General features: G+C 40.5%; 1 protein-coding gene across 1 annotated transcript; it reads right to left on the bottom strand.

The window, feature by feature from the left end:
• Nucleotides 1-139: 139 nt before the first annotated feature.
• LOC107216773 lies at nt 140-7,985 on the bottom strand. The gene is made up of 3 exons (XM_015654059.2): nt 7,838-7,985; nt 2,713-4,882; nt 140-1,937 (listed from the first exon to the last, which is right to left on the bottom strand). The coding sequence occupies exons 1-3, from the start codon at nt 7,838-7,840 to the stop codon at nt 1,642-1,644; spliced, it is 2,469 nt and encodes an 822-aa protein (XP_015509545.2). The 5' UTR covers nt 7,841-7,985; the 3' UTR covers nt 140-1,641.
• Nucleotides 7,986-9,670: the final 1,685 nt, after the last annotated feature.

Genomic DNA, 9,670 nt, shown 5'->3' with positions numbered 1-9,670 from the left:
GCACGACTCAAAATATCGCCAATTCGCGGGCTGTTTGGTGTCAGATATAGGTAGGTATATGTATACAATATACACGCGGACCAGCACAATATGTATTACGTAAACATATATACTGAAATTGGTGGTAGTTTATTCTTATCATACCACGTGATATACAAAACTATGTAATTAAATAACTTACATAAATTATTAAGATAATTAGACGTATAATATGAAAAATATGTTTGATTGTAAACCCATAACTCGTTACACATTGAATGTAAATTTTCAAAAACGTTTAATATTATGAAACAGCTGAAATTTGTATTATCCTTCGTTCGTGTTTCAGGGAGACGAGCATACAAATTTGGTGAAATTGTGTATGATGCTTGCATTGAAATGAAAATATAATCTTCCTTGTGCAAAATAAGTTGGATATCGTAAGATTGAAAATGATCCTTAATCTGATTCCAGAGAATAATCGAAATATAATAAAATACTACACTCAACGTTGGAAAAGTGAAACTTCAGTTAATCGATGAAAATAGAGCCAATTAAAGGAATGTCTTCGTAATATATTTAAAAAAATTGCGAACCTCAAATTCAGACAAAGAACGCTCAGTCATTAATAATTGTGAAAAGAAATTCTACTATTATTATATTTTTTGAACGCCAATATCGCATTGTTTGTCCAATTTCGATAGATCGGATATAAGTTGCTGGAGATTAATGTATTTTTGAAATTCTAATCAGTTCATCATAATAATCATTTGAGGTTTTATTCAATAATCTCATGCCTTGCTTCTAAACAAATTAGCGTTGCTCGGAATTTAATCAAGGTGATTTATAGCTTACAATTTATTCACAAGCAAGATGGACCCCGATCCACAGAAATTGGGCAAACAATACGATTTCGGCACCAAAAAATTCAAACAATATTACGATTCTCAAGGTTTTTTTAAAATGAGAACAGATTCAGACAACTAACTTGAGTTTCATACCGTCAAACTTGGTTCAATAATTTTTCAATGCAACAAATTTTTTCATTGGAATGTGTGATCCATACATCCTCAATTCCATGGGTCATCAATTCACCAGAAAATATATCTCTAGCTTCTAAAAATTCCAATAAAAATTTATCAACAAAAGTATTCCAATTTAATTCAAAAATTTTTATACTGATAACAGTCAATCGGACATTTGAAGAAAAAATGTTATTAAATTTTATTACATGTGCACCACCAATCAATTTGGAATCTTACTGTATCCAGTCGCTTTGGTGAAAAATTGTTATCCATGAAATTCTACATAGGTATAACGATCATGAGGTGCTGAATGACGATGATCATCGAAATAAAATTAATCTCAGAAACCACGATACCCAATGTTTTTTGATCGATTCAAAGAGTTGTGCTTTTCAAAAAACGATTATACACCTTGATAAAATCTACTTTTTGCCTCAATTCATCAATCGCAAGAATTGTGAAGTGAACGAAAATAAATACATAGATTCTTCCGTGAGCAATAAATGAAAAGAAATTAAAAAAAAATATAAATATATTTAAACAGATTAGCTGAACGAACGTTCAGGATTATTTACAGGCGCTCTATTCTCCAAATTTTAGCCCTGCGTCACGAGGGCGAATGCAAAAAGCAGTGATTTCACGGCACGGTAACCGGTACAAATCTTGTCCTGTCGCCCACTTTGGGCTGGAACCTTAAATTGACTTTGTCAGCAGACCCCTCCTCACCGACCTCTAAGAAGGTGTTCCAGTCGACGAGGAAATAAAGACCAGTTTTCCTCTGCATCGGTAAGACAGGATCCGGTGCCCTCGTACTTCCACCGAACGAGTCTGCCAAGTCGGCAATGTTCGATGCTCCAGAAGCTATCGAGAGGTCTGGTAAAGTCGGCGCAGTCGTTGAAGATGTGGTTTCTGCAGTGGGTGATGTTGTCGTTTCTACAAGTTTCGTCGATAAATTCTTTATTTAGTTCCATTCTCAAAAAACCCGCAATTCGTGGGTGATTTTAGTCCTTCCGGTTGTTAGTGGCATTCAGAATTACGATTATAAACAAACAAAAAATTCTGACATGGTGTGGTTAAGTAAATTACGAAAGCTTCGTAACGGCGTGCCTCCAGAACACACTTATGTCGTTCACATACCGTCACGCGATACTTTTATGTCACTTCTCTTCACGTTCTTCATGCAACAGATACCAAACACTACACCTCTGAATTCTCGACCTCCGTAATACCTCTTTTAAATGCGCAGCAGTTGACTTTCTAACACCGATAGAAAGCTGCGAGACCCTTTGAGGAAATCGCTAATTATTGGAAATCGTTAGTCGTTCAATGCGGAAGATATCCATAGTCAGATAACACATCGGCAGATGAACTATCTACCAAAACCCAATTTTAAACGAAGTGATAGACAGACCAAGAAGATGATTAGTAGAGGTCGCAATGCATTCGAGCGCAGTGTTAAAAACTGTAGCCAATCACGCAGAATAACAGCTTTTGCAGGCGGTAAGTGACAAGCTTGGATAGAGGAAGGTTTGGTTCCTATTTAGTGACAGAAATTTTAGTAACGAGTCGAACAATTAATCTCCGTCAAATTCTCTTAGTTTATTAGAGGCTTTCGTTAGCACGGTTCTGATCCTTGTTAACCCCTGAATAATTTTTCCAACCCAAAATTGCGAAGTTCCCAAAACGTATAGCATTAATTTCTGAATACCAGTTGACAACAGTGTCGCATTGTCCGCTCCGCCATCGGTCGCAGGTGTCGTCGCGTCCTCCTGTCTCTTGACCTCGTTCTTGATCCCCTCGTTGTAAATGTTCAGGATTTCCTCAAGGCTAAGCGGATCCGGACCGTTCTGCAGGGTCTTCGTCGTCTCCAAAAGATCCTTAGCAGCGACCTGAACTTCCTGCGAATTCGCTGAGCCCGACTGGACTTTCCTTACGGTATCCAACAGCTTGTTGATTTTCTCCTTCTGCTCCTGAGTATGACCCGGCGTTTCGTGGGGCTTGAAGACATGCAGTTTCGGCGTGCCGGGCAGGCTCGATGAATGTGAACTGACCGTCTCATTGTATTGATAAGACTTTTCCGACCTGGTGATCAGCCCGATGTTCTCTAAGATCTTCCTCATGTTGTCCGGCACAGCCTCTATCAGTGACGGCGGACTGGCCTCCGCGCTTTTCCTCGTCTTTACCGACTTGTGACCCCGAGTTTTCTGGTTGTCACCATCGCCCAAGCCAAATTTGGCCAAGAAATCTCGCATATCCTGGTCTTTCACGTTCATCGTTGGCAGTGGCCTGAAGTTAGAATAAGAGTTCAGGTTGACAATAACAGGAGTCGGCTTCTTCGTAGTAGTGGAAGGTGTCTCTGAATTCTTGGAAGTCTGTAGGCCAAAGGTCTGAAGGAGAAGTCTCATATCAGGGGTGAGGTTTTGCGTTCCCTTCTTGTAGTCGTAGTTGGAACTTCCGAACGTATTCTGATTCAAAATTGACGGAGAATTTGTTCCCGGGACTTCCAGGCCGGATATTTGCTGAGGGACCAGATTATTCGAACCGGAAAATTGCACGGTACTTCCAACGTTCGGTTGCTGATCTGGATTACTCTCTGAAAGACCGATGGACGCGAGAAGATCCTTTATTTCTGACCTCATGGGGGGCATGGTAGGACTGACCTTGGGAACTCCAGCAGAATTAGCTACATATGTCGAGCTGAATTTCGTTTTTACCGGACTAGTCGTGCTAGTCGACATGGAATTAACGAACATTGGACTCAGGTTCTCCATTTGGAAGCCATGTTTCTTATCGCTATTCTGTCCTTGGATATTTATCGTCATTTCGGGCATTCTCGTCGTGGTACTGGAAGCTTCAGAAATTACACTTTCCAAAGATACTTTTTGAACGGGAAACTTGTACTCGGGATACTGTTTCACGGGTTCCACTGCGGCTGGAGGAGCATTGTAGTGCCATTGGTCTGAAGCCAGGACATGGTGACTGGTAGTTTCCGAAGACATTGTAGTGGACTCGGTACTCAGCTCCTGGCGAACTTCATCGGTGAATTTCGTCGTCGGGGGTTTCCTAGTGTTCACGGTAGTGCTATAGACGATCTCGAGTTTCGAATCCGTCGAAAGGGAGTCCTCGAACTGTTCCGGAGCCTGTCTATAGACAATGGAGTCGGTCGAATCGAAAGAGCTTCTTGGGGTGGTTTGTAAATTGTTCAAGTTGAAACTGAACCGTTCTGGCGATTCGACGTGAACGACTCTCGGTTTGCCGTCGTATATCGGTCTGAAGTTACTAACTGTTGAAAGTGTCTTGAAATCGATCGGGTCCAGCACTTCGGAATACGTATCTCTATGATTCTCGTAGGAGCCAGTGGACTCCTCGATTTCATCCTTCAGCTCAACAGGGTTGTCCGACGCCACGTGGTTGTCCAAGGGAGTGTCAAGCGCGAAGCTCGGCTCTCCCGATTTCTCTGTGTAGATTATTCCCCCTTCCATTTCACCCTCGTCATAACTTATCTCGTAGTTGGCCGAGTCACTTGTATCAGAAACCATTTGGACCATCGGCGGCTTCGTGTACAGATCCTTTAGGTTTTCCTGCGTGGAATTCGGACTGTACGGCAGCACGACCATCAGCGCTCTCTGGTACTCCATCCTCGCCTTGTCGATGCTCTCCTTATCCGCTTTCGAATCGATCACGTCCTTCGACGTTATGTTGAACAAGATGTCGACTATTTCCGACCGTGAAAGCCGCGGTAGTCTGGGATCCTCGCGAATCATTCGCTCCACTTCGTCGATCGTTCGATTGATCGACGTCTCAATCTGCGTACGTGATGGTAGCTCATCCTGGCAGTGGCCCAGGCCAATAATGACCAACAGGCAGAGCGGGATAATCTAAAACAATTGTGATTATAGTTGTATTGCACGCTGAGGCTCGAAAATTCACTCGCGACCTTGCATCGGAATGCTTGACCTTTGATTGCTAAGAAATCGATACACACGGCTACTACAAAAAATGAAATTATTTTACACAGACACTTTACCGTTAGAAATGATTGTAAGTTTTCTATATTTGCCAAATTTTTAAATACGCTCAAGGTGGTGCGACAAATCAACTCGTTTTGGCAAATATGATGAATTCTAGATTTAATTTGGCATCTTATTGGTATTGATTACTTTATTGTGTGTTTAACACCATTAATACCAAATAAATCCTCCCCAAGAGGCATTAATTTTGTTTTGCGTTGAAATTACATTTTAAATATCGGAATGAATAATCGTGATGATTATATATGCTCCCTTTCAATAATTGAATCACTGCTCAATTTTAGTTATCCCTACTTGAACATTGATCACAAGAGTCAGCAAAACATTTACGTGATCATGACAAAACAGCGCGGCAGCGATGTTGAATTTGTGACAATTATTTCAACACATTTCGTTCGCCAAACCCCAATGTTACGAGCATGTTTTGGATGTTTACGAATTTTCTTACTGAGCTTCTAGAGCACTAAAAAATTCAGCAGTCACCACATATTCTTGCCTGCACGTGAGCAACCCAATAGACGCCAAATTAGTAGGCTTGGAATTACGTCCAAGTTTCACAAATACTCGTCATCTTCGATAAATGCGCCGAATTTGTAGTGAACCGCTGGAGATCATTACTCGGAAAAACATCTGTCTGCAAACGTAACCGAGACGGTATAAGTTATTTGTCCGGATTATTAGTGAACTGAAACATACAAATCTTGGATCCGTCAACCAGTTATCGACACAAACGAAATGTTTTAGAATAATCTGTTTGGAATAAGAAGAAGAGAGCTGAAGTTTTGATAAATTTCTTTGCTTTTCACGGGTATTTTATTTATTTATTTTTTTTTCTTCCCAATATCACTGTCACGTTTAAATTATATTTTCGTGTCGCTAAGAAAGACATTTTAGCGGCTTCTACCTCCCAACTAACTGTATCGAAAGTTTGTTTAGTCCAGATACGGCTGCTGGGTTCTAACTGAACCGTTGTACAATATTCCTAATTGTAAATGAGTATAATTCTACAGACAGTCATCGGATTCTGCTGTGTCCTAGAATTTTTTCTGATATCAGTGTCAGAATTGGGACGTAGGTATAACCACGATTCGTAATTGCCGTGCAACTGTGAACTGACCCAGAACTCGAAGTGCATCGGTATGGCTAAGTTTCAATGCTTCTGATGAGAAGCAGAAGCTGCAGAAGAAACAATACGAGCGATCGGAGCAATGAACAAAAAACTATGCAAATTCATGCGACCCAATTTCGACGTCATTTCTTCCTTGATCGTGCTAACAGAAAACAGTTAGAAAATTTTTATTCAACCGTGATGAATATTATAATTTTGACACAGATGAGCTGCCGCGACGCCGATCCTTACGTAAACATTGCAAAGCTTCTGCTAACCGCGATTTCGGATTTGGCAGCAATACGTGAAACTGCACGAATCGGTAGAGATGTTGAGTAACCATGTTATTCTCTGAATGGTATCGATTTTTCTTCAATAGAACAGCGAGTTGACGTAGAATAGAATAAAAAAGAAAGAAGAAAAGGATTTAAAGAAGTCTGTAAAAAGCCGGTCTAATCGAGGTCTACGTCCTTCGCGGTGAAAGGTGTTTCACCTGGGTACCAAACGACGGATAATATGTAACCCGACCAAACACCGAATAATTTCATGTTCCTTCGCGTTCTGAGCTGCAGGGGGATGTCAACCTGTGGAAGTACCAACGAATCTTTGAAGGCACTTTTAAACGCCGAAGGCGCAGGTGAGTAGAGAAATTGGAAATGCAGAAAACGTCTTGATTAAACCAAATTTGCGACCTTGTCGAGGACGCGGTGCGGTTTGGCTAGGTGTGCTCAGATATGAGAAAACTCGGGTTATGCTCGCGGTGAGCGTTTCAATATTCATAAGCTGTCGTTGCAACAGATCCTTGACTGAGTTGACCGATTGCAAAGGCGCCCGCAACCTATGATCGGCAATTACATGCCGAAGGTATTTGCACGGCATCATTTATACTTTTCATGTTTTATCCCGACCTCATCTGACTGGCTCCTCACGCGATGCTCTGCATGATCGTGCGAATACTAAAAGGGAAGATTTTCAGGCTCTTTCAGGGTTTGCGAGAAAAAGAATAATATCGTAACCCTATCAATTTCGATGACAAAAATGAAAGTAACTTTCAGTTGTGTAGACGCAGAGCTCAAAGCACCTGTCGCTTTTACAAAATATGCACTGGATAATTCTCGATCCGTAATTATATCGATCCATTTCGTTGCGAAATCTATAATCAGTTCCGAGCGAAAGGATAAGCCGGGAAAAACCCAGCTCGATCTATGATCCGTTCATAATAAATTATAGCTACGTAGTCTAGTATATTCGCGTGGAAGTAGCTAACCTTGTTGAATGACCTGGATTATCACACACTCAATTTTTTTTTTTTTTTTTTTATGTTAGTATTTTTTCTCTGCAGCAAGTCTTCATATTCGTTACGTAGACCCCGCGCGAATAAAGTGAAATAAACTACAAAAAAGGTATTGAGGAGATTTATAGAACTTGTTTCACATAAATTCAAAATTTGAATAAACTAAACAGAATTTCTCAAACTACAATTTTGAACAAAGTGCGTGCGCTACTAACAGGTAGAGCGAACTTGGACGATAGGCATGAAGCTGGAAGTGAAAGTAGCGGAAAAAATGAAGAAATGAAACGAAAATTACTTTGACAAAGTCGGAACATTTTCTAACAAAATTGACAAGGATTGAACCGGGTGTCTGTCACTTTTAGTTACAAAGCATTGACTGAAGTCCGGTGCAAAGACTCACCATGTTGACGTCCAAACGGTCCGAGTCACAGTCTAGCACTGACTGAGCCAGTGAGGCCTACTTTCCAACTCTCTCCCTATCTTCCATACTGGATTCTCTTTCGTCGCGCCGCAGTCGATCACTGCTCTTAGACGATTTATGACGACATTATACTGCAGCCATGTAGGAATTATAAGTGAAGACGTACGCCATCGGAGTTTGAACTTTCCTTGCCGATGGTGTATTCTGCGCTATGAGCAAACAACGTGTGAGTGCTACGCGTGGTACGCAATCTGAGATCTGCAACGCGATGGAGGAACGTAAGCGAGTAAGTAGAAAATACGATACAGCGATGATCAATTTCGAGATAAATTCTCGAGAACGGACGGGTGAAACTTTTCCTTGATTAAATAAACGCAGAATTTCTATCAACCCTACATTTCATTTCACATGAAATCCTTTTACTGCGGAGAAACGGCATTCCAATTGATTTACAGTTCTGCGCTTCTGGATCAAGCATTGATCAGGACGCGCTTTTTACAGCTCAGCACGGCGTGTCTTTCACGTCTCTGATCTCATACTATTCGTTCCATCGATTTAATCGATCCGTGGACGTTTAATTTTGACATGCGCTGATCTGCTTAATTACCTTGCGAATCGAGCGCGTCTTTCGTCGCGCAACAATCACGCTCGAAAATTTCCAGATCTTGTGTTCTAGTTGAAAAACGAGCTAGGTAAATCCCGGAAGGAAGAAAGCGACAGCTTCCTCTGTGTCAGTGCAGGGTCTGTGACTCGAGATTTCCTAGATCTTGTAACTTGAGTTGCTTGTAATTTCCCACAGTTGACGATGCGTAATATAACAGTGTTTGACCTTCCCCTTCTCGCATCATGAGTACCGAGTTTGCCAATTTTGGACCGGTTCAACTCAAATGGGGCTCATTCGAACGGTACCTTCACGTACTCCGGTTTACAAAAATGCACTTCATTTCGAATAGGATATGCCTTTTAGTATTTCGGTACTTGTAATATCCATTTCTATGGAATTTTCCGAATTATACTGGAAATTCGCAAGTGTTGAATTACCGCTCATGTTTCTCAATGGTATACCATTTGAAAAAAGATATCAGGCACCACAGATCTTAGAGCTCGCGTCATGCGCATTCATTGATATTCTGTTGAAAGCATAAAATAATCCGATTATTTCATACGAATTTTTATTTTTGTATTTTGTGGTTCTCTTTATTTTTGTTCGACTAAAATGAAACATTTGACCATACTGAGTGAGTGGGAAGTTTGTTTGATCAAAGCAATATTCCTTTGCCGCCAACAAAGAGAATATTTTGTAGCTGCAACTGATTTTAGAAGAATCAAGTTGAAAATGACACCAAATCAATGTGATTTGAACTTTCAACTTCAAGTATTTTCGCCGCTGTGAGGATACATAACAATTTGTTGTGTTTTTAATTTAGGCCTGCGGTTCGTTTCGCAAAAACTTTTCGACTTTATTCGTAAATAAGCAGAAAATATATAAAGCATTAAACTTCGTAAATAACCTCATAAACACATTTTTATAATTTCAATCAGCAACGCTATCGGGCAATGACTAAAAAAAAAACCGAGTAACTGCGTAGCCAAATATTACGGTAATGGATATGAATAACGTTCGAAAGCCTATAATTAACCGTTAATACGATAATAAGCCGTAAACATATTTGTTTTTATTCTATCAATTTTGCACAATATATCACCTACTCTCAAAATCTCCTCCTACTTCCTTCTAACCCACGGCAGATCATCACCTAGCCGTCTATTTTTTGAAAACGGTGAGCCAGGAGCGCTTCTTAACTGTAGATA

This window comes from Neodiprion lecontei, chromosome 6 (genome assembly GCF_021901455.1).
Source record: "Neodiprion lecontei isolate iyNeoLeco1 chromosome 6, iyNeoLeco1.1, whole genome shotgun sequence".
Lineage (NCBI taxonomy): Eukaryota > Metazoa > Arthropoda > Insecta > Hymenoptera > Diprionidae > Neodiprion > Neodiprion lecontei.
The sequence above is the reverse complement of the archived record's forward strand: the minus strand, read 5'-3'. Positions and strand labels throughout refer to the sequence as shown.

What these genes read in the sequence shown, in the direction of transcription:
- LOC107216773 (XM_015654059.2), bottom strand. An exon ending in TGCGACACTGTTGTCAACTG is followed by an intron (nt 1,938 to 2,712) that starts GTATTCAGAAAT and finishes CGAAACTTGTAG; the next exon opens with AAACGACAACATCACCCACT.